The 24,268-nt window shown below is 62.1% G+C and overlaps 1 protein-coding gene across 1 annotated transcript in view; it reads left to right on the top strand.

The window, feature by feature from the left end:
• Positions 1–24,268, top strand: part of TMEM132D (transmembrane protein 132D) — a gene marked incomplete at both ends in the record, with an annotated part of 206,851 nt that overhangs the window by 86,270 nt on the left and 96,313 nt on the right. Inside the window, one exon of the mRNA XM_084253162.1 lies at positions 12,131–12,277. Coding sequence (XP_084109288.1) covers positions 12,131–12,277 — 147 coding nt within the window. The remainder of the gene's footprint in view (positions 1–12,130; positions 12,278–24,268) is intronic.

The raw sequence follows: 24,268 nt of genomic DNA on the forward strand, positions 1-24,268 counted from the left end.
CTGGGGAGGGAGCCGGTCAGCCTCTCCCACTCTGCCCCAGCCTGGAGGCTGCGAGTCCTTCCTGGGGGGAACCAGCTGGGGAGAACCTCTCTACAGAGACGCTCTACTCCGGCGGGATAGGCGTTTCCCAGGCCAACAGCATCAGCTCACCTGGGGGCTGATCAGAAGCGAAAACCGGGGCTCCAGCCCAGACCAGTGGGACTGTTTGGGGGTGGGTCCAGGATCTGTGTTTGAACCACCCGCGGGGGGCTTGGGTGCCCCTGGACTCTGGAAACAGCTGCGCTCGGGGCTCCCTGGGGCCGGGCCAGGAGGGGCCGCGCGGGAGGGACAGGCTGATGCAAATGGGCGGGGAGAGACGGGAGCCGGGAGCTCAGTAAATGGACTTGGGAATTTGGGGTTTTTCCGTTCGCAGAGGCCGCCTGGTTTTCTCCAGGGCATTTCATTTTGTTCCTGCCTGTAAATTCAGCGTTTGATTTTACAGGAAAAAAAAGTAAAAAGGAGATTTTGTACAGATTTGTACAGGTGATGTAAAAAAATAATCCATTCTGTTTCCACCCGATGAACCCCGGGTCTCCCCGTCACGGAATCCGTGTCCCTCGGGCGGGCGCCTCGGTTATCTACGCGCCGTCGTGTCTCCCGAGCTTTTCCCCTCCAGCGACATCCGAACCTTCATCCATCATCAACACCAGTGCCGGGAACGGGGCTGGGTTTCTGGGGAGAACCTTTTAGTCTCCCCGGCTGGGCACTTCAGCCCACGCGCTGCGGGGAGTTGGCATTTTGTTGGTCTTTGCAAATCCTCCGGCCCGTTGAGTGAAAAGCCAGTGCATTTCCGGTGAATAAACATCAGAGTTCTTATTTCTGCTGCTTCACGGTCAAGAGGGCTGAATTAAAGCCCCTTAAAGCGCACTTTGCTGTTCCTTCACAGTGATTTTGGCTTAAAAGCCAGGGATTCGTGGGAGATTATTCTGCTCGCCGCGCACCGCGCTATCTGTTTCCCCCACAGCAATCAATATTCCACAGAATCGAGCAGAAACAACAGCTCATCTGTCAGACTCCTCCAGCAGCCAGCACGGTCGCTGGGGGCCGCGCATCATTGTCTGGTACAATTCGCTTGGTGGTAATGATTCCAGTCTTGAAACAGTCTGCTCCGAGCTGATGGGTGGAATTAAGGCTGGACTCACGCCATGAGCAACTCAGCGAGAAGCCTCTGAATCTTGGCGAGTTGTGGGGGAAACTTGTGTGGAAGCTGTGTGTGCTCCCCAATACAGGAAAGGGCACTGGAAATACTTTGATTTTGGAAGTGGACTCCATCCACCCATCCCCCTCCCCCCGTGCAGATAGCCACCCCCCCTCTGTCCCTCCGCTCCCCGGCCCGGCCGCCCACCCAGCCGCGTCCAGCCGCCATCCGCCCATCTTCACTGTGTGCTCAGCCATCCTGTTTGTTCAGCAAACGCCGAGTGTGTGCAATAACGAATTGACTTTGCTCGGAGACGGTTCTGCCGCTGGCTCCCCGACGAGGGGCGGCGTTTAAGCCTTTGGAATGTCTTCCCCGGTGAGAATGTCTTTGTTTGTTCGGGACCTTGGGCCGTGCCAGTCTGTGCAAACGCTGCGATGGATGGTGGGGGCCTCGGTCCTTGAGGCTTCAGCCCTGTCTTGGGGAGATGGAGCTGAGCCGAGGCCGCCAGCCGAGCCCCCCTGAAAGCTGAGCACCAAGCTGTGGGGGGGCAGCCCTGCTGGGTGCTCCCCCGCCTGCTCTCACCGCCCTGGCATAGAGAGACACCGTCTGTGGCTTTGCTGGCCAGTGCTCCTGGCCTTTCCTGGCCTCTGTCGGGTGCGCTGCTCCCCGGTGCTAGCCCGAGCGGTGTCCTTGCGCCGTGACAGCGCGTGGCCGTGCGCATCCAGCTTTGAGTTCCATACGCGATGAAGTGGGGCCCCTGGCACAGAGCGCCCGCCGGAAGCCGGCAGTGGTGAGCCCCGGACACGCAGGTGAGGACACAGTGTGTTGCCATCTCCACGCAGGCGAGGAAACCAGCACTGACGGCCGAGCGTGATACGTGCTCCTCGGAAATCCAGGGGCGCGGTTGCACCTGCAGGCCCAGCGGATGAACCCCCCGGGAAGCCGCTCCCCCTGGAGCCGCTCTGCCCCATAGCAGTTCGGTGGCGGGAGCCTGAAGGGGTGAAATGCTGCTTTTATGCCTCTAAATTCAGTGCCGTGTTTCTTCCTGTCCCCTGGTCTCCACCCGAATTGCTACGAGTTACTCTCGTCCCGGGTGATTTCCCATGTTTTGTCGGTCAGTTCTGAGTTCTCCTCGCCCTTTCACGAAAGTCGCTTCTAAGTGGTCAGCGCCGCGGGAGGGCCTGTCGGGGCGGGGGCGAGGGTGGCCGGCACGGCGTGGTGTGTCCCGGCCTCCTGCTGTCCGTCTACTCCCACCACGGCGGGGCCTCCGCGCAGCTCCTCTCCCGCCGAGCGGCCTGTGCCCTGGCGCGGGGGAGGCTGGGAAGCCTGGGCTGGGCCTAGATGGCCAGACCTCGCTCTGCTTCCTGCGTTTTCTCGCCAGTTCCCTGGCTCTGCCCAAGAGGAATCAGTGACCGGCTCACTGGTGCCCTCTCCACCTCCCTTTCAGCCTCTGTTCCGTCCCCTTGGGCTCTGGGGCATCCCCTGGGGCATCCTCTGGGGCATCCCCTGGGCCACTGTTTCTGCCACTGTTGTCTGTGTTGCTCACCTAACTGTGGCGACAGCGGGAAACACGAACACACAGAATCTCCCTGCAGGTCTGTGCTGAGGTCGGGATGCTGGGGGGGTCTGGGGGGGGTGTGGGCCCCGGTGGTGCTGGCAGGTGCACGCGTCCACCGGAGGGCCATGCGCTTGGGCCCAGCTGCGACCTTTGTCTTTGCTGCCCCTTGAAGAAGCCCCTAGAGCCGTCCGAGGCCAGCGGTGCCCCCCAGGGCCCCCAAAAGAGAAACTTCCCTTGAGGGAGAAGAAACGTGGACACACCAGGATCCCAGTGTGGTGGCCAGTCCCCCCTCCCGGGGCCGGTGCCTTCCTGGCCCGAGCCACCGCCTGCCGTCCCTGGGCCTCGGCTCCCACCCCGAGTTGGCCTCTGCTGCCAGCGTGACAGCGTCTTCACCCCATGGGCCGGGAGGGAGAAAAACCCAAACAGAAGCATCTCCTGGCCAATTCCCTGGTCTCCGGAGCCCCAGCCAGCCGGCGGCCCTGGCCTTGCCTCCCCATCTCTGAACAGCTGACCCCTCCTTCCCGCGAGGGACAGGCCGTGAAGGGCATTGGGTCCTGCAGGAGTTCAGGGTGGGGGGTGCAGGCCACTCCTTCCAGCTGGTGAGACCCAGCCCGGCGCCCCGGCCATCCCCCCACTGCCCCGTCCTCTGGGGTCACACCTGGGGGACGGACAGCGTCTTGCGGTCAGCCGGTCCATGGAGGCAGTAAAAATGGGGTGTTTCCTAATGAAGAGTTGGACAGCTGGGATTTAAAGACAGCAAATGCCCTTTCTGTGCTTTATGGCGACTCTCCCACCAGCTAGCGAGGCCCCCAGGTGAGCCACTCAGAGCCGCTTTCTGGGGGTGCTGCTCTCCCCGTCAGCGAGATGCCCTGGCGCCGCTTTAGGAAGGAGACGGTGTTTTATTCACCGTCTCCATCAGACACTGAGCCGAGTCATCCTTCTGGAATCTGCCTCCGCTCCTGCTCTCTCAGCCTCACAACACAAAATAAGTTTTTCTTGTTCTTCTAGCATGACTCAACTCATTTGGCAAAACCTCTCCTCGAGGAGGCAGCTCTTGCTGTTGCCGTCATCATTTTGTGATTGCGGAGACGTGATCATTTTGTATTTCAAATTAAGTGACACTTGTGTGTGTCGTCAGAGCGTGACCTGTCATTACAAGCCGCAGCCAGCGCGAGGGGGACACGCGGGTCTCTGGTGCAGGCCCTCCGGCAACCCCACTCGCGACCCCCGGCGCGTCTTCTCGCCTCCTGCCTTTCTTGTCATCAAGCATTTGTGCTTCCGCCAGCCCCGGCTGTGGCAGGCACGGGTAAGCTCGGGCCGTGCAGTGTCACGCGGAGGGCGTCCTGGGGCGCAGGTGAGCGGGCGGGAGGGAGCTCGGGAGTGGCCTCGCCCAGGGGAGGACGGGAGCCGGTGCGGGAGCACAGATGCCCTCACCGCGCCCGCGGCTCTGCCTCCAGACTCTGCCAGAGACCTGCTTCTCCGCTCTCGTTCGACGGCACAGGCTCACCTCATCTCTAAGGGCATGATTTCGCAGAGCACTTGGACATAGGAGGGCAAATCTTTTCTATTAAGTCTTTTCCCCCTAAATATCCGTGACTTTTCTTATGCAAATAACATCATCAGGCTGCCTCTCTGTCCCGTCACACACACCACACCCCACGAGCATTTGGCCGGACGTGCGTGTTGCTCCACAGTCGGCGAGGACACGAGGAGCTGGGTGCCCGTGTCCTTCCTCGGGACACAGAGCAGAGCACCCGGCGTCCTGAATCGGAAGTCCCTTTGGAAGCTCTCCTGGGCATCTGGCCTGTGTAAACTCACGCGTGGTCGGGTCTGGAGCGGGTGATGCTGGGAGAAGCGCGTCAGGCCACGGCGTCCCAGCCGACCCTCCCGCGTGGACGGGCAGGACACCGTCCTTCGGAAACGCCCTGGAGAGCGAGATTTCAAAAGTAACAACAAGCTGGGGTTCTGAAAACACTTTCAGGTGTTGGTGCGGAAGGTCTGTGTTTCCCCACAGGTATTTTCCTTAATCATGGACGAATGTCCCTCCTGGGCAGGTGGCAGGACCTGCGATGGACGGCTCCGCGGGAGGACGGATCCGGAAGGCTCAGCCTCGGGGATGGCCAGGTCGAGGGTTTCCACTTCCGCAGATGAGAAAGTTCTGGCCACGTTACTCTCATGTTCTCGATGCTCATTTGGCTTTGCCTGAAAAAGACCATTTTTTAATTTCCCATGTATGGAAATTTCTAAAAGAAACAATGAAAGGAAAGGACAGACCGCGCTGCTGCCCAGACCGGCAGGGCGTGCGGGTTTTATCCCTCGTTCCAGCCCTCGCCAGTTGGTAATGTCCGCGGTGACACTCTGAAATTGAGTCTATATGGAATTCTTACTCAAGTAGAAAAAGGAGCAAGATCAGCTATAAATTCCCCTCCAAAGCGGCTGATCCCGCGCGCCGCCCACGGGTAATATTTCAGGCTCGGCAGCCACGTGTCCGCCGCCACGGAAGCAGCCGGGGCGGCAGAGTGGACGCCGGCTTCCCGGTCAACCTTTGTTTGTGGCCATTTTAATTGCACGTCACTCTCATTTGCCAAGAAACAGCGCTCTTCTGGCGACGTCGTCAGCAACAGAAAATGCAAGCCACGTTTCCGGCTGGCGAGCTGAGGGCTGTGCCGCGCCGGCCCCGGGAAGCAGCCCCAGGCCGGAGAGCGGGGCGACCTCGGGCCACGGGCCCCGTCCTTGGATGGGGCCGTACAGACGCCCGGAGCCATGTGAAGGGGGAGCAGCACTCGTGTCTTTTAAAAATTCATCAAGAAGCCTCTGGCGAGTCTGCGGGAAAACACGGTGACCCGTGGACGCGCTTGCACGGGCTTCGTGCGTGCCCCTCTCCCCAGGGACGGCCCCGCAAGCCCACGCCGCTCTCCTCCTCGGGCACTGCAGGCCCGAGGGTGCCCCCGCCGCCCCAAGGGGGTCCTCGTGTGTGTCTGTTGTTCTGCTGTGGCGCTTTTGGGGGGTCTTGGTGGCCGCTTAGGGGCAGAGGATGCGCTGCTTTGACGGGGCGCTGTGGGCACATGCTGCAGGGCCGGGCCCCTGCCCTCGGGAGCGTTCTGGAACTCCGACCTGGGCCTTCAGCCCTGGGGGCTCAACGCCGGCCCCCCTAGTGGACCTGCCATAGGGTCAGCACCCGAAGCTCTGCAGCCAGCCCCGGGCAGCACTGCCTGCCCCCTGCCTGGCCCCGTGGGGAGCGCTGCTGTCCCCATCCCCAGTGGGGCCAGCCCGAGTCACCCCCGGGGCAGCTGGCTGGGCGGTGTGTGGGCCCGTCACCTGCAGGTCTTGCTTTGGTCTCACCGGGGACGTGGAGCCACGTCTCAGTCAAACCCTCTGCCGCCCTGAGCGCGTGTCCGGGTGGCTCTGAGGGGCCGGATGTTGCGTCCTGTGAGCAGCTTGGCTGCTGTGACCGTCTGGACCTGCAGGGACGAAGTTGTCGCTGAGCTGGAGGCAGCCGACCGCAGGCTGCCCCTGCCCGCCCCCACCCCAGCTTCTCAGCTCCGGTCTGGCTCTTCCCCTGCATAGTTTGCTCAGCGGCTCGCCATGCCCGGGGCTGCCCGCCGGGGAAGCCGCCGTCCGTTCCCTGGGGTGGGGGGGGCGACCTCCCTGCAGCACATTCCTCCGGGGGCTCCGGCCAGTGCCTGGCCGCCTTTCAAACCCACGACTGGAGGACCCAGCGTCTCCCTGACCCTGACCGCCCAGTTCATAATCTCTGGCAGGTCGCCCACACTCAGAAGCGAGGCCCTTTGAGCCGGGACCTTGGGGCTTTGACCGCTGAGGCCCGATTCCTGCACGGGTTTTATGAATTAATTCATAACCACACAGCGTACCCTCGCCGTAGCTTCTCCGCAAAACACTTCTCAAGAGGCGCATGCGTGTGACTAATGTGCATGGAAAGGCGTGCGTAATTGTATTGATGCCTTTGTAATTACGTGCATGCATCTGTGTAGAGAAGATGCATCTGGTACTTACAGACGTCATCGACACAACGTGGCATTTTTGTTTCTGCGGAGAAGCCACTTGTACTCTGGCAACGGTGCCCACGGCGCCCGCACGCCTGCCACGGTGCCCGCACGCCAGGCTCACTGTTCTTCTGCCCTTTCGATAATTAAATGGAGCCTCGAAGCCTCCGGAGATTGATATTTTTAATATCTTGATTTGGATGAGGGTCACCCCGTGTCTGGGCAGGACGCTTCTCTTTCGGAGCCGTTCACTGGGCAGGGAACAAATCGATTTAAAAAACAAATTGATTTAATTTTAATCTGCTCTCGGGTGATGCACGCGGATGCCCGCTGTGTCGGGGGGTGGGGGAAGCCTCAGCCCCCAGGAAGAGTCTCGGGTCTATTATGCAACTTCAAACAGCTCCTCTTACACCGCGCAGCTCTCCGCGAATCATCCCCGCGCCGGAGCATCGGGGAGACTCCCGAGGTGTCTGCTGTTGCCCTTGGTCCCCGAAGCCACCGGCCTGGCGCGCGGGGCCTCGCGGCCGCTCCTGCCACAGCCGGCGGTGCTGAGATTGCTCCCGGGGGACAGCCCTGCTGCCCGAGGCCAAGGGGAGCCACCCGGGCAAGGACGCCGTGGTGGGCGGCCCCTGTCAGCCCACGTCTGGGTGCGCGGGGCGTCCTCAGCAGGGCCCGTCGCGCCCCAAGTCGGCAGGGACAGGCTCACCTATGGGATGTGATCTCGGTGTCTCCCCCTTTCACATCCCAACCTAAGAGTCACCTCCTCGGGGCGCGGCCCCCGTTACGCCCCCCCCAGCCTCGCCTCTCCGTCATCACCTGTTTACGTCCGCCTGCTGCTCTGTGCTCTCCCCACGAATGTCCCTCTGGGAAGGGACGTGGGTTCTGGCCCCATCCCCGTGGCGTCGGGTGCTCGTAGGATTTGCTCAGATGAAGGCCGCTCGAGTGGCACGAATGTGTCACTCCCAGGTAGAACCTGGTAGAACCTGGCGGGCGCGTTTCTGTCTTCTCTTCCGCGATGGGGGCGTCCATGGCGAAACCCCTCCTGGCTCTCCCTGCGGACGTCTCCGACCCCGGTGAGCACTTGGTGACGGGGCGTTAAATGTTCCTTATTTTCTGGGTGTGACTTGTTACCGCAGCTTAGCGTGTCCCAGCCTGACCGAGTCCTGTGCGCCCAGGACAGGCAGGGTGCGCCCAGGACTGCTCCACCCCTTGCAGCATCCCTGGCCGTTAACAAGCGCCAGGCTCACGGCCGACGCACATTAACATTTTTATTGATGAAATAAAACCCTTCCGGAAGCAGGGTGCTCATCCCGAGTCGGGTCTTGACTCTGGAAATCTCCGCAGCACACTTTAAGGCTCGTGGTGAGCTGGGGGTAGGCTGCGCTGTTCGTGCTGAACCAGAATGGACTTCTAACCTCCGTCCCCTGCCCCCCACTGCGCAGCCCCCTAAACCGGAGGCCAGCGCCTCTGCCTTTCTTGCCGAACGAGCAGATTTTCAGTGTGAAGCTCTCCTTGTAGCTATCCAGCTTGATTAGCCCCGCGTGACAGGAAGCAAGGCTGCGCTTGTTCTTTCTCCACAAAACACGGCGCAGAGAGATTGGGGTCTTCTAAGGTGGCTCCGTGGCGGAGAGCCCGCCCCGCTGACTTTCTCGGGCGTCTCCCAGCCTCCAGCCCACAGCCGAGGGACTATTAATAAAGACCCCGGTTTAGGGAGGAGGAGCCACTCTGAGCTGGATCATAACCTCTGCATGTTCGGCGAGGAGCAGTGAAATTAAAGTGGATTTCCTTCTGTCTCTCGGGCATCAGCTCCCGCAGCCTCCCAGACGTGCAAATGCTGCAGGGGCCGCTCCTCTGCCCGCGGGAGAAAGTGGCTGCGCTGCTGGCTGCGCTGCGACGACTGGCTGTGGCGGCCTCTGCTTCCCTCCTGGGCTCCTGGGGGGGGTGAAACCGTAGCGGTTCTCACCTGGGCAGCGCCGCCCGAGGAGCGTGGGCACATCGCGAGTGTAAACACCTGTTTCCCGAGCGCTCTCCCGCCACAGGTGCCTCTCCTAAGCTTGGTCTTGCCGAGAGCATCTAAGCTCGAGGTGCTCGGCTTCCGTCTGCCGCTCAGCCCCCGAGGCTCGCGGATGGACGGCGGTGGCCGCTGCCGGTGACCCCAGGCGGCCATGCCACGGAGCCCTGAGTGGGAAGCAGGTCCCCTGACGATGGGCCACAAGCCCTTTCTTGGCCTCGTCATTTCTGACTCTTGGCTTTTGCCAGCATGGAAGGAGGAGAACCTCAAAACAGACCTTTACATGCTGCGCTGCTGACGGCCGACGAGCGCGCTGATCGGAGGGGGGTCGGGTGATGGAGATGCGCACAGACGCCGCCGCGCAGCGTCCCCGAGCCGGGGTGGAGCTGCCGGTGCCGACCCGGAGCCTCCCAACCGAGGACACACCTTCACCCGCAGGTGCAGGTTTGCGGGGAGCACCCGTTACCAGCTCAGGGGGACGGAGGCCCCCCCGTGTCTTCTGCCAAGCAGAGGCGCGAGGCTCCAGGAAGTGGGGAGACGACCCGGTTCTCCTGTGGCTTCAGGGACGGCTGGGGCCGGCAGCCACGTGCTGGTCCCGGACTCTCGGCGGGAGTGGCAGGCCGCGAGAGCCTGGAGAGGCCGGGGCTGCCCCCCGCACAGTGGCCTCTCGGGGCTCGCACTGAGCGCTCCCTCCTCCCCCGTCTAGACGCGCTTCCTTGTCCCGTCCACACGGGGCCCTCCGGGGCCACACTTCCTGCCCCCTGAAGTGAGCCGTGTCCGCTCCTTCACGTGGGTCCATCAGCCGGACCCTCCCTGCCCTCAGTGAGTGAGTGGTCAGTCTTACCTGCAGCCACAGCTGAGCCGTGTCATCTCATCACCCCCTTGTCGCCCCTCGGCGCGTCGGGGGAGCCCTTCCGTCTGAATGTCGAATCATTATTTTTTAGAAGTTGGACCTTTTTAGCTTAAACCTGTACTGAGTATAATTATAACGACTCAGTTTAGAATTTTAAAAACCAGATTTGGAGACGTATGGGCAGAGCGGGGCGGCCGTGTGTTCCACCGAAGACTTTCAGACACAAAAATAGATGGCGCTGGGCGAGCGCTCCTGGGGGGAAGTAAGGCGGAAAGCAAACGAAGGGAATGAAATCGGTCGAAGCTCCCAGTCTGGTAAGGAGAGGTCGTCTGTCCATTTTCCCAAATGAATAATGGTGGCATCAGGTCTCCATGGTATTTAGATTCCAGTGAGCACTTTTAAAAAAGTGATAGAACAGTTTAATTTTAAAATGTCAATAGTTACAATATACTGAAAATTTCAACCTTTGCAGCTTAGGAGGGAGAATTTTAAATGTCAGCTTTTAGCTGTGCTTGGGGATGCGGAGTTTCGTGAGAATCACTCTGGGGTGTTGCTCGCCGAGGCCTCCCCTCGGGGGTGGACACGCGCCGCCCGTCCTGTCCCACCGCCCCGTGTGGCTTCTGGATTCCTGAAACGCGGCTGGGCCTCTCAGGACGGAACCCCTCGAATTTATTGATATTGTTTTCATCTGTTTTAAATGGACATGGCGCCACGGGACCAGGGAGCGCCTGTCCGTGGGGAGCCTTTCCAGGGCGCGTCCAGACGAGGTTGTCCGGCCAGCGCAGGCAGAGCCGCTACCGGCCTCTCCCCCGCCCCAGGCACGGCCGCGCTCTGAGCGTGGCATGTCAGGGTCTTTCTGCGGTTCCGGTCACCGCCGAGCAGGGAGGACGAGGCTCCCCGCCGTGGCCAGAGGAAGACGTGGGGCACCCTAGCAGTGGGGCGAGGCCCGGGGCCTCCGTCAGTGCCTGAGCAGGAGAGGCCGGGCAGTGGCGACCCAGAGGGGGCGGCTTTTCCTCCCGCCTGGGCTTGGGCAGGTGGTGGCGGGACCGTGGCTGCAGTTGCCGCCGAGGGCAGCTCCTCAGACAGCGGCGAGGCCTGCCCCGGTGGGCTCGGGGCCCACGGCCGGGGTGAGGCGGCCAGGCGCGCCGTGAGTTCGGGGGAAGCCGGAGCCTCACGGGCCGTGTCCTCCTCCGGTGACCAGGCTGCAATGCGAGCAGGAGACCCTCGTCCGGGCCTCGGGGTGCCCGTGGGGGAAGGGTCGGCCTCTTGCCAGGCCTGGGCCTTGACACTGCGCAGAGACTCTGCCAAGCCAACACGTGGGGCACAGGGGCTGGACGAACCAACTTGAGGAGGGGTCTGTGCTTGTGGCTGGTGCTGTGGGTGCTGTGCGGGCCAGGCTGCGCCTCTGCTTAGGGGGCCGGTGAGACCGTAGAGGCGATGGAGGTGGGCGGGGAGCCGACTGACAGGTACAGAGACCGGCGGTGGAGGGTGCAGGGTGGAGGACGGGCCCTGGATTCCAGGCCCACGAGTGTGTCCACACACGATTGTGCATGGCGTGAGAGTGCATGTGGTGTGCGTGTGTGTACGGGTGCACGGCAGGCCTGTGTTCGTGCTGATCTGACGACATGTCAGGGCAGCGCAGTTCCACTGTGATGAGTGACGCCTCTGAGGACCTGGCTTTGTGACCCGCGCCTCGTGTCTCTTACACTCAGTGTCCAAGAGCCTGTGCAGGGCTTGAGCGCACATGAGGGGCAGCCCGAGCCTGGCGTTGTCGGGGGACCCTCCCCCTCTGTGATTCCCCCGGACCCGCCCACGCGCCTCATGTGTGGCGTCTGCGCCTTGTGGGGACGCCGGGGGCCAGGCCTGCGGGGCCTCCTCTCTCTGCTGCGGGGCCGGGCCAGGCCGCCCAGGAGCGGGGATGCGCGTGGGTGCGCCTGCCCCTGCGTTTGTCCCCGGGGCTGAGCGATCAGTCCCGGGGTGACAGCCACGTGAGAGGGTGCGGGGCGGGGCCTGCACCCCAGGAGGCTACGTGCGCGTTGGGGGATCCCTCAAACCCACCGGCCGTCCCTGAGCTGGGCCGGCTTCCCTGCCGCGAGGGCTGAGTGGGGGCTGCGTGGGCCGAGGGCCGCTCAGGTCACGGTGAAGGAGACAAAGGTGACAACAACAGGGAGGGTCAGAGGCCTGTCCGCACCCCAGCCCCACCCACCTTCCTCTGCACCGTGACCCCCGATACCCTGGGGGTTTAGACCCTGGAGCAGATGCCCCAGGGCTCCGCCGGAGCTTCCGCAGCATGAAGCCGGTTCCTGTCCCTGCGCCTTGGCCTGGCCTGGGGCTTTGGGGTGTTCTTGTGTCCTGGCGTCCTGCCCCTTGCTGCCTCCTTGGCCTGGGCCGCCTGGTCTGGGGGGAGCAGCAGGCCGTGGGGGGCAGGGCCATGGGGGGCACTGGGAGGGGCGGGGGGCAGCCCCGCGGGCGCCAGGAGCTCAGGCCACCGTGGCTCGGGCTCAGCTCCCGCGTCCTGTCTCCACAGGGCCAAGGTGAAGAAGGGCGTGAGCATCGTCGGGGTGCGGGCCAGCAGCCCCTCCGTCTGGGAGGTCAAGGCGAGCACGGACCACGCGGGGAAGCACGCGCCGGCCGTCATCGAGTGCCGCAGGACGTCGGCCGGCCCCGGGGACAGGTGAGTCCGCACCGTGGGCTGCAGGCCCCCCTCAGGGAGCGGCTGTTCTCTGGGCCGCCGGGGCGCAGGGTCAGCCCGGCCTCCGGCCACTGCGAGGTCGCCCTGCAGGTGGGGCTGACCGCCACGGGCCCGCCCGGGGCCTCCTCCGAGCCAGCTCCAGTGCAGGGCCCTGGCCCGGGTGAGGGCCCTGCGCGGCCCGGAATCCCTGCGCTGTTGCGGCTGCGCCTGTGTGAGGCCGTCCGGGCCCGCGGGCTCCGTGGGGAGTCACCGGGCGCTGAGCCCCTCGGCAGGGAAATGGCAGCGGACCCTGGCCCGGAGCCTGAGAGGGACACAGCTGCCCGCGGCCGGCGGAGGTGCTCACGCGGTGGTTTTGAATTAATCCTGTTTCCTGGCCTGATTCTCGCTCCCCAGAGAATCCCCGCCCGGCCACGAGGGGTCGCCCTCGAGGGTGCCGCGGCTCCACCAACACCAAGCAGGACCCGCCATGAGAGGGGAGACCCCAGGGTGGCGGCGCCTCGTTTCTGAGGTCAGAATTTTAGGCTTAACAAGCTCAGCGTTTGGAAACAAGCCGTTTCCCATTGTCTAGTCCAGCATGGAGGCCGCATCCGCTGGTGGCTGGTGCACCCCGGCTTGTCCCAGGACACCCCGGCCAGTCCGGGGGGCCCTTTGCTCCTCGCCGGCACCCAGGGATGTGAGTGGCAGGTCCCGCGCTCTGTCGCACGCCTCTGGGGCCAGAGCACCCGATTTCTTCTGGAAGCTTTGCCTGTAGAGCAAATAGTGGGCAGGAGACGCCTGCGTCTCACCTGGGCCATGGGGCGTGTGCCACGATGTCCACCGCTGGGCAGTGCACCCCCCAAGCCAGCACGGCGGCCGCAGCACAGCTGGCGATGGGTCCTGCCCGAACACATGCTTCCCTCATGACGTGAGGGCTGCAGTAGTTAGGAAGGATGGACGGACGCATAGATGATAAACAGGCAGCTCGAGCCATAGACGGACAGATGGACAGACGGACAGGCACACGATAGACAGCTTATTCTTCACCAGAAGAGGAGTTGGCAGGAAGGCGCCACCACTGTATTTTGTGTGCCCTCTGCTTCCGGCCCCTGCTCTGCCCCGCGATGCTGACGGTGGTGATGGCGATTGCCAGGGGTGATGGGTGCAGTATTCGCTACGACACACAGAGGGATCGGAACCGTTTTAAAGTTTTTAATTTTTTTTCTGGCCTTGAGAGTCTAGTGAAGCGCTAGTGTCAGCCGTCCCGGCATGGAGCGGGAGGGAGCTCCCAAGCGCCAGCTCGTCCCCACGAGGTGGACGCAGTCTTCTTAAGGACGAGCTCGATCAGGTGCTTCCAGAACCTTCCAGATCCTCCGGCAGCGCGGAAGCACGGCGCCTCCAGGTGGGCGGGTGGCAGGGGCCGCGTCCCTCTCCCTGTGTCAGTTTCCACTTCTAGACACACACACGGTGGCTCCCCACGGCCCTCGGGGCCAGCGTCTCAACCCTTCCATGTGGAGGGCTTCCCCGCCCCGCTGTCGAGTCTGGTGTCGATGAGCTGGCTCCTGCGGGGTCCAGCTGGTGGGAAGCCATGCACACAGGTGGACACGCGCCTGTGGTCTATGCACGTCCCTGCAGTCATCAGCATAGTGCCACGTGATGGTGTGTGTGAGGCGTGCAGTGTGCTGTGTCTCCGGTGTGCCTCATGAGAGTGTGGCACAGATGTGGGGACACGGTGTGTGCCCAGCACGTGCAGATCGTATTACACGTGTGTGCCTTACACGCTGGGCATGCACATGCTCTGTGTGTCTGTGGTGTCTGCACAGGGTGTGTGCGCGTGGTGCTTGAACAAGCGTGTGCACACATGTAGCTGTACGTGTTTCTGTATGCGCACCTGTGTTGGTGAGGGCCTGCTGACCCTCTGGACTCTGGCTCTTGCACGTTGCCCAGTGAGGGTGCTGCAGCTGTGGACGTGACCTTAGCACGCCTGCTCACACCTGCTCCGCGGAGCTGGAGCATGGCAGTGTGGACAGGGGGGAGCAAAGCGGGGTGCTTTGGGGGCAGAGGGACTGGTGACTGATTTCTGCTCAGAGCTGGGATGCGGGGGAGCAGGCTGGAGGCCAGTGATGCTTCCTGTGAACCATTTGGGTGGTGATTTGCTTACAAGTGCGCATTACCTGCTTCGTGGGATGCCTGCAATTAAAACAGAATTTTTGAATATAATACATTCATGAGTATGGTCAGTGTCTCGCCTCACTTCAGGATTTTCCATTTCACGCCTCCCACCATGTGGTCAAGGGAAGGCCCTGTCTGGGGTGGGCATGGCGGAGGAGGGTGGTTCCCCCATCTCGAGGGCACCTGGGAGGCGTGTCGGGGAGTGGCTATTTTCACGTAGGTAGGTTTTGCTTCAGAAGCTGTTTTGCTTTGTAAGTTCTTCCTACCCTCTTTAGATGTTTTCCAGTTATTCTTAAAAGTCAGAGCCTGGTCATCGGAACGCAGAGGGCCACTCTCCGTTAGCTCGAGCGCCCCAGGCCTCGTGTTGCCGGTAACTCACCGTGGGCCTGGAAGGCGCATGATGGGACTGAGCCGGGTGCCGGGTATGGATGGTTTCATGGATCGAGGCGTCTCTTTGGTGCTCGTGATGAGTTCAAGGGGCGTAAGTGGAGACCTGCCGCCTAGTTGAGATACACGCCTCCCTTTCTGAACAAGTGTAGTTGCTGAAACGTACCGTCGTGGCACTAACAATGGAATGTTATCACGGCCCTCAGATCTGTTTTGACTGAGCTTTCCCAGGAAACGCTGCAGAGCAGAGGCAGAATAACTAACTGCACTGGGCCCTTCAAATTACAGTTTGCGTTTCAGATCTTGCTCACAGTAGCGTGACTTAAACTCGGATAAACGTGTCACAGGAGCCCTGTATTTGTATTATTTTGCTCTTCCCTGCCCAGCTGGGTGCTTGCCAGGGTTTGCCATGGTTGCTATTTAAGGGATTTTCGGTGGCATGTAGGAATGGGATTAAACAAGCTGGGATGTCAGAAATTCACATGCTTTTCTCCAGGCATGCTGGGACCACAGAGAAGCCCGCCTCCTCCGGGCGCTCGTGCGTCTGCGCCCCTCCTGCCGCATGCTGACGTGGCACACAGGCGCATAAATCCTTCTTCCTAATTATCTTCTGTTTATTTCATTTAGTACTGATTTTCCATCGACTGCATGTAAGATGTTTCATTTTAAAACAAAGTTCCTGTAATAACAAGAGTTGGCATAAATGAAAAAGAATGGCTATTAAAAATATGGACAGCTGTGATTAAATTGAACGTATGTTCAAAGTTAGCATGCGCTAGCATCAATGAACGTGTCTCCTCCTGTATTAGTTAGGATTGGGTTTGAGCATTTCATCTTTAATGCAAATCAGAGTGATGAAAGTGGCTGGTTTCTCCGTCACATGGAGGAAGCCCTGATGCCGGGGCTGGCTGGCGTGGCAGCTCCACACTACCCCAGGGGCCCGGCACGGAGCCCACAGCAACCCGAGCTCGCGTCCGGCTTTGATCCTCATAGATCACAATGGCTGCTGGAGCGCCAGCCACCACCGCACGTTTCAGACCAAAGAAAATGACCCAACGGGGTCTTGTCAGCTGGATCAGCCTTTAAAGAGCTCATGCCGGCCTCCAGTTCTCTCTTGCTGTCGGGCCTGAATTCCAGGACCACACCAGGTTTCTGAGGCACCTGGGGATGTGTGTTCTGGGCTGTGGGGTGCCCGGCTCAGAATCAGTTTTCTGCTCCAAAGACAGAAGAGCAGACTGGACAGGTTTGGCAACCAGAAGGTTCTGTGTCTGCAGTTAACTCAGAACAGGTGCTGTGGGGTTTCCCGTGGGAGGGCGAGAGGAGCACCATGTGAGGGCGTGGGGAGATCACGTCAGGACGCCCAGGCGTGGAGGGGCCGTGTTGGAGCACGCAGGCTGGCAGGGCGGGAGGGGCACACACAGGTCAGTAATCCCAGATGTGCATGAAGAGGACCAGGACTGGGGGGTGCCTGGACGTGGGGCGCAGGTATCTGCTGGCTCAGGAGTGGGCTGTGGCGCAGGCAGCAGGAGCGTGTGTGTGGGGGGGGTGCAGGACCCCCGGGCAGGTCGCTGGCACAGGCCGGGCCCCTGGGCAAGGACATTGGTGCAGCAGGAGCCCAACAGGCAGACCCCGCGCTGCATGGGGACACGCGGAGACACCCTCAGAGACCGAGGCCGCAACTAACTGCTGTTGTCAGAGCGCCCTGTCCTGCAGGAGCAAGCCAGCCAGAGGACGCACCAGGGCCAGGCGCACGGAGCTGACCCCACAGGGCGCTGAGCTCCCCACTCGATGGGGGCACCGTTGAGCGAAAACTTCGGGAGAGAGAATGAGAAAGAAATAAGAAATACCCAGAACGCAAACAGAGAGAAGAAAGACCACGGGAGCGGGTGGGCAGCAGGTACGGGCCCGCGCTGCTGGCCACACCCCCGAGACTGAAGGCAGCGGCCCCGGCCCGTGCGCACGGCGTGCCCGCAGCCACCCGCAGCAGCCGGACGCGCCGGGTGACGAGGGGGGTGGTCCGGCCACGCGGAAGGTCGGTGAGAAAGGGCAGAGATGCCCCGGCAGGCCCTGCGCCCTGGTGGGCCTTGAGATGCGCCAGACAGAGCAGCCAGACAGAGCAGCCCACGGAGGACAGTCCGTCCCGAGCCGCGCCCGGAGGAGCTGGACCCTTCCGTCCCGCAGGTGGGAGCAGGAGGCAGGTGGGGGCCCGGCGGCCGGCGCGGGGCTGGCGCTCTTCTGAGAGGAGACAGTGGGTTGGGCCGTTCAAAGCCTGTGACTCAACCAGGCGCCGCTGGACGGCAGTTAACGGTGGGTTGAGGGTCCACCTGGACTCACGGCTGTGGAGGCCAGTGGGGACAGGCACGCGGGAGGTGCTGTCCGTCTGGGCATGCGGGTGAGCCCCCCAGCCAGGGCGGCCGCTCCTCGGCCCCGGGGCCACCGCCGGGTCCTGCTTCCCTTCATTGCTCACTTTGTGTCTCGGAGGTTCCCGCAGCGGACACGGGGCTCACGGGGGTGAGCACGGGCTGTGCTGGACACTGGGGGACCCAGAAAGCTGAGAAAGCAGGTCGCACCATGGGGTGTGTCTGGGGGCCCGGGCGACCCTGCGACTCTGAGGAGGACACAGCTCTATTTTGGGGACACGCTGGCTGCAGGCGCCCGAAGGCAGCAGCGGAGAGATCCGGCCTTTTGTCTTTTGTTTCGGGCAGAAATTACTTGTCATGGAGACTTTATAGATTGTTCTAAAATGTCCGGTTTGGCTTTAGAAAGCAAAGATTTAATGATCGCCCTTCCCTGCTGCTGGCTGTGCCGAGATCCCGGGCGGAGGGGCGGGGACCCCGCTCTCCAGAAGCTTCACTGATGCGGATTCGATCAGAGGCGCTTCCCAGCAATCGCCTCCGATGAAACAATTCGCCTCCTCTGACACCCGGAGCCTGAATTTAGCAGCCACCACAGAACCTGAGCCTGAGATCAGGGAACCTAACATTGATTGCCTTTTCCCGCTGGCCCCTAGTGACCGCTCCCCCGCCCAGAGGGCCAGTGGGGCCCTCAGCTGTCCCGGACCTGGAGAGGCGCCCGCCTGAACACATTTCGACAGGTGCAGGAACACTCGCCGTGGAAACTGCTACCTTTTTTACATGCCTAGATAGCGCCGTGGGCACGCCCGGCCACCGAGCCACATCCGGACCCCGCCGTAGCTGCCGGATACCCGGATCAGCTCCTCTGTCTGCACCGGCGCCGACGCTCAGCTGGTGCCCGTTACCCCGCGGCCTCATGGACACCCGTGACCGCTCAGTGCGCGTGGCACCTGCACTGCCTGTGAGCGGCCCCGCCTGCCGGTCACCACGAGCACCCGCTCCTGTTGGCGCTGGCAAGGGCGTCGCGAGGGGCTCGGGGTCCCGCAGAGTAACCTGAGGTGTCTGCGGTGGGGGGGTCGAGTCCTTGGGGGACCTCCCACGTGCCCCCGCCTTCCCGACAGCCCGTGTACACCAGCCCCGCGTCCCCGAGTCTCGGCTTCCCCGTATGTTTCCTTGGAGGACGATCTGTTTCTCCATGGCCCAGGGAGCCGTTTGGAGAGATATTAGTGCTCCAGGGGGCGCTTAAAGAAGAAACAAAAGAAAAAAGGCAGGATCCACGCAAGAGGCTTGTTCCCAGCCAGCAGGGAGGGCTGGGGCTTGTGGTCCTGGGGCGGCCCCTTCTCTGTGGGGGTCCCCAAGTTGCGCCTCTGCCATCTTGGAAGCTCCGCCCTCTGGCAGCCCCTGCTCGGTGTCCTGGCCGACTCCCTAGTCTGACCCCAGCGACTGCTTGGTCTCCGGGAGCTGCTCTGGGCCTGCTTCTCCCCCCAGGCATTGGTCTGAGCCTGGACAGACTTGCGGACGTGAGCAAGAGGGCGAGAGGGTTGTGGGGTGAGCCAGAGGGTCGCAGGGCTTGATGTTCCGACTCAGAGGTGTCCTACGGCTCTCGAGTTATGTGTGAACCCCGCCCCCCACTTGAAGTGTGCCATTAAATGAGTGTCAGACTCACCTTGGGGTCCAGCAAGCTCTGTGACCGGTTCTAGAACACGCCCCTCTCTGGAAGAAGCTGCGTTCACAGGGGATCCCCCAGAGCCCCATTCCCGGCCACCACAGGCCACCCGTGGCTGCAGTTTTCTTTTCCATAATAATGCGAGCTGAGCTGGGCACATGTGGGCCCTGGCATGCACAGAAGCCGCCCTCCTTGGCCCGGCTCCTGCTCCCAGCTCCCGGGAAGAGGCGCTCGCCGGGGCAGGAGGACATGGAGCCTCAGCAGCCGCGGCCACGGCGGGTTCCACGACTTCATGCAAGGCGCCCTCTGGGTCTCACGTCGCAGTTTCGCCGTGGGAGCCAGCGTGCCCAGGCCCCAAACCCACCTGTTCCATTCTTTTATCTTCCTTTTACTTCCACACAGCCCTGCTCCCTGTAAGTTTTTGAAGCCTCCTCCCAAGGGGACCCTTCGGTTTAAATGCTCGGCTGTGGGCAACAAAGGCCACCGCCCCGGCCACCGAGGGCTTTGTGGGGTGAACAGGAGGCCCCAATCAGCCCGCCCGGTTGTCTTCCCCCGAAGGGTGCCCAGCCTTTGTGTCGGGGCACAGCCGAAGGGTGACTCAGCGCCCATCCCAAGGCCAGCCCCGACGGCTGCGGCCCAGGCTGAGTGACCCCCAGCAGGAGGGGGCCGCTGCGGACAGAACGCGATACAGGTGTGTGGTGGGGGCCGCACGCGGGGTCGCCGGGCCCACCTCTGCTCTTAGGCGCGACGTCAGCTTCCGTCACAGCGAGCGGCTGCGGCGGGACTCGTCCGGATGTTTGACCCCCTTTGGCCCTCTGAGCTGGGAGCGTGTCGCAGCAGCTGGGGGAGACCGGATGAAGGCAGAGTCCGTCACCGCCCTTCGTGCGGCTCTGGGAGGGCTGATGGACCCGCCTCGGCTCTTCCAGCGGCGAGTGTACCAGGGCCGAGGAAGGGCGTGCGGGAGGATGCACTGGCGGGAGAAAGTGCTCTCAGCTCACTGGGGTGCGCACGCACACACGCACGTGCACACACGCACACTCACGCACACTTGCACACATGCACGCCGGACAGCCAGGAGGCGTAAACATGAAACATAACAAAGTTTTAATGCCAATGAGATCACAGGTGATGATTGATTTTTCTCCCGAATTTGAACCATAAATTCTTTCACCCACCAGGGACGGGGCTGGTGGCGCCCCAAGTTCTGCTGAAGAAGAGACTCTGGTCTCACGCTCAGGCCTGTCCTTCCTCTGCTGGCGCCTGTCAGTCTTTCCCATAAGCAGGTCCTGCTGACAGACTGTGCCCAGGCTGGCTTCTGCGCTGTTACGGCGCTGGCCGCTGGCCCCTTGAAGGCGGAGCTCAGGCTGGCAGGAGGGAGCCGGCAAGGGCTGGTGGAAGCGGTCACTGTCCTCGGAGTCTCTGAGGAACGCGGCCTTCTCGGGCCCAGCGGCTCCGCACTCTGCATTGTTTGGGGTCTGCCTTCCGCGCCGAGCTGGCGTCTCTGCGAGCGGGAAACAAGAGGACTGAACTCGCATGAGCCCCTGTGTGCCCGCCCACCCCTCAGGGGGCAGGTCGGAACCCGCCTATTTTATGGCAACCTTGGGATATTCATGAAGATCACACAAAATAACAGCAACAGGCTTGGTGCCGCGGGTGTAGACGTGAGGACACTCGAGTATCTGAGGTTGGATGTTCTTTGTAAAGGGTCAGTATCACCTGGAGTCCCAGCACCTTCCCGGCCCCTCACCGCCCAGGCCTGCCGCGGGAAGCTGCTCCACACGTATCTCCCAGGCCTTGCGAGGGGGTGACGAGCCGAAGGAATTGCGGCCGAGGCCTCGGCGGCCCTGTGAGGGGATGCGGACCGCGGTCTTGCTTGGGGAAGGGCAGTTCCCGCTCGTGTTCCCGGGGGACTGTGGTTCCATCTAGCGTTCCCGGGCAGGCCGTCCGAACACCCGGCTGTGGAGTGATGTGTAGCCCTTGGAGCTGGCTCTGGGCTCCTGCCAGCAGGAGCGGGCAGGGTGGCGCTGGCCAGGGCTCGGCACTGATGTCCTCCTTCCCGGGGGCCATGGCCGCGCCCCCACCCCCACGGCTTTCATCCTCACACACTCCCACCACCTCAGACCGACCCGCACTGAAGCGGAAGGTCAGCCTCTGCATTCCTCCAGGTTGGAGGGCTCTGGGTTGGGTCCAGCTGCCTTGCAAGCACTTCGGTCCGGCGGCAGCAGCCAGGCGTGTACGTGTGCAGCTCAGGAGCGATGGGGGGGCCTGGGCTGATGGGCTGGGGTGCCTGTGAGGCCACGTCCTGGCACTGCAGGGAGCGAGGTGTCGCCTGCCTCCTGCCGGGAGGGCCGGTGGCGTCTGCACCAGGAGCTAAGTGGGGCCAAGCGGCAGCGTGCGTGTGTGCGCAGGGCTTCAAGAGTAAACACTGATTTAAGACATGCTGAGTGGGGGCTCGGGGAGACGCAAGAGTTAATGTTCTCCTGAAAGAGGCTGTCGTGGCATAAAGCAGCATTTATGCCACAGGCTCTGATTAAGCGAGTGTCTCTGAGTGACTGGAGAGCAATTCTATTATCGGCGGCTCTTGTGTTCCTCCGCTGGGCCTCCGGGAGCATCGCTAATCACAGGGATATTGTCTCGCGCTGGACCATATTTTCCCATAAGAACGGAGCTGCAATGGAGGCTTGCCATCCCGACGGCCGCGCCCGCATCCAACAAGTCACAGCCATCGCCAGGATGGATCATAAAAGCAGGATTCTCACCCTCTTAAACACGGACAATCATCCCCAGCAGAGAAACGGCCGCAGATGTGTCCTGTTCAGCAAATTTATCCACAGAGCCTAATTGACGTGGGACACTTTGCCAGGCGCCGGGGTGCAAAGCTGAGTGGGACTCACCCTGCATGTCCATGCAGTGCGGGGTCCCGTGGCCTCAGCTCCTCGGCGGCCCGCAGGGGCACGTGCACCCGCTGATGTCCTGGGACGCCCTAGACAAGCTGGAAATCGAGCCCTTTGGTGTGAAAAACCAGACCTTAGGCAGCTGTTGTGTGTGGAAGGAACACGCCTTTCAGAGAAGACATGTTTGATGTCTGTGCCGGGAATTCTTTCTTTTGAAAGTGACAGAAATCCCAGGTCCAAAGTTTACTGGAGGGAGAAAAAAATAAAAGGACAAATAAACAAACGGGTTTGGTGGAGGTGGTGGCCGCCGTGGAACCATTGGCTTGTGAAACGCGTCTTGGAGCAGGTCGGCAACTGTGGCCGGCGTCCGGATGAAAGCGGGTCTGGAACACCCTGACGCTGCTCCTTTCGGCACTTGGGGTCTAATAACCCTCCCTTAAATTCGGATTAAACTCAGCTCCTCATTGAGTAGAGCAGAGCGCGATGGAGACCTCCAAGCTGGATCAGAGGGGACGCGGCCACTTCTGCTCTTTCTTGAACATCAACTGGGGAGAGGCCAGTCACAGCTGGGGGGCAGTCACAGCTGGGGGGGCCAGTCACAGCTGGGGGGGCCAGTCACAGCTGGGGGGCAGTCACAGCTGGGGGGGGCAGTCACAGCTAGAGGGGCCAGTCACAGCTGGGGGGGCAGCTGCTGGGGCAGGCATGCTTATGCCCTGGGAGAGGGCCCCCTGCCACGAGGGTGCCCACGTGGAGGTTCCTGGAGCACAGAGCCAGCCCCACTCCAGCCTTCAGATGCCGGCAGCCCTGGGACAGCCCTGGGGACTGACCTAGTGAGAATGCCGAGCCCACATGGCCCCATGGCTGCCCGAACGCCCGTCCCCAGGGGAGGCGGGGTGAGGAAGACACATGGCTGCCCTGGCTGGCCTCAGGAGCCGCCTCCAGCACTGATACTCCCGCCGGCCACCTCTGGGCGCCGCCTTCCCAGGCAGCTCGCCGTCTTCAGGGAGTGGGGAAGGCCGGTCCACCACGGAAGTGTCCCAGCAAGTCCGGTGGGAGGGACGGGTGCCCTCTCTAAAGTGCCTGCGGAAACCCCGAGGGTCTGTGGTTGCCCCGCCGTGGTCACGTGCCCTCTCTCTGAGCCAATCGTGGGCCGAAGTCGCTGCGTGTGTCACCCGTCAGCAGCGCGCGGAGGCGCGGGACAGCATCACACAGAGAAAGGTGGATCCGTCGCCAGCGCATGCCACGCCAGGCCTGGGCTGGGAGCAGATCTGACGGCAGGAAAAGAACAAAAATATCCTTTTTATACTGCTTCCACCTCAGTGAGTGAGTCCTGCGTGGTCAAAGACGCGACATCCAGCAAGTGGCTTGACGGTCACAGCCAGGGGCCCTGCGGTGCTGCGGACGCCACTCTCCTGCCTCCTCCTCTGGAGGAGAGGCGAGCTGGCGCCGCCTCCGCAAGGGCCAGAGCAGGTGATGGGGGCGGAGAGGGAAGGATCTGCGCAGGGAAGAGGGAGAGCCAGGCCGAGATTCTCACAGGCAGGAAATTTTATTGTGCCCCTGGTGAGGTTCACGGACCCAAGGTGGGGGTCAGTGAAGTCGCCCCATTGCCCGGGGGAGGCAGGCTCTTGTAGGGCGAGGAGAGGTCAGGCGGGAAATGGTTTATTGTCTGATTTTTTCTATGTGGGCTTCCTCATTCCTGCCCCCTGCATGGACCTTTCAGAGACAAATAGAAAATATAGAATGCCACTGTTTCCGACACTGAAAGCAAGTTCACGGACGGTGGGAAATACTTGCAAATCACGTTGCTGACCAGGGTGTAACCCCCCAGTAGTAGACAAACGACCCGATTTAAAGGGTGGATGAAGCCTCTGGACAGCGGCTTCCCAAGAGTGACATGCACGTTGCAAAGATGCTCCCAAAGGCCCCTGACACAGCCGTCACCAGAGACACAGACGTGCCCCGGGGGCCCGAGGGCCGGCTCCAGAGGATGGCGGCAAGCTCACCCCGGCTTGATTCGTCATGACAATGAGGGCGCCCACAGGGGCATGGGCCCACGTCTGTATCCAGGATGGAACAGCGCAGAGCACAAAGGCCTGAAGTGGATCAATGTCAAGGAAAAAAAGAAAACAGTCCTGAGGGAAGAAGCCAGACACGGCAGGCGCGGGCTGTGCGGCCCGTAGGGCAGGACGGGGAGCCCAGCCACAGAGGCAGGAGGAGGCCGCCGGGGCCGCGGGAGGGGGAACCTGCAGGGTTCTGCAGCAAACATGAAGGCTGCTGCGCTGTGAAGGTGCTGGGGCTCCCCTGGCGGGTGTGACTCAGCCGGCAGTGCTGCGCCCCGGGCCCTCGGTGACTTGGCACCTGGCACTGACTCCCAGCGGGACATGCTGGCATTTGCTTCTCTGGAATTTCACATCTTTCCTGTTGAGACGTCAGTGGAATCCTGGGCAGTCAGCCCCCAGGGTCCCCAGCAACACGTGACACACTTGCAGGTCTGTGAGCAGAGGGGGAGGGGAGGCCCGGGGAG

This window comes from Talpa europaea, assembly GCF_964194135.1.
Source record: "Talpa europaea genome assembly, chromosome: 14".
Lineage (NCBI taxonomy): Eukaryota > Metazoa > Chordata > Mammalia > Eulipotyphla > Talpidae > Talpa > Talpa europaea.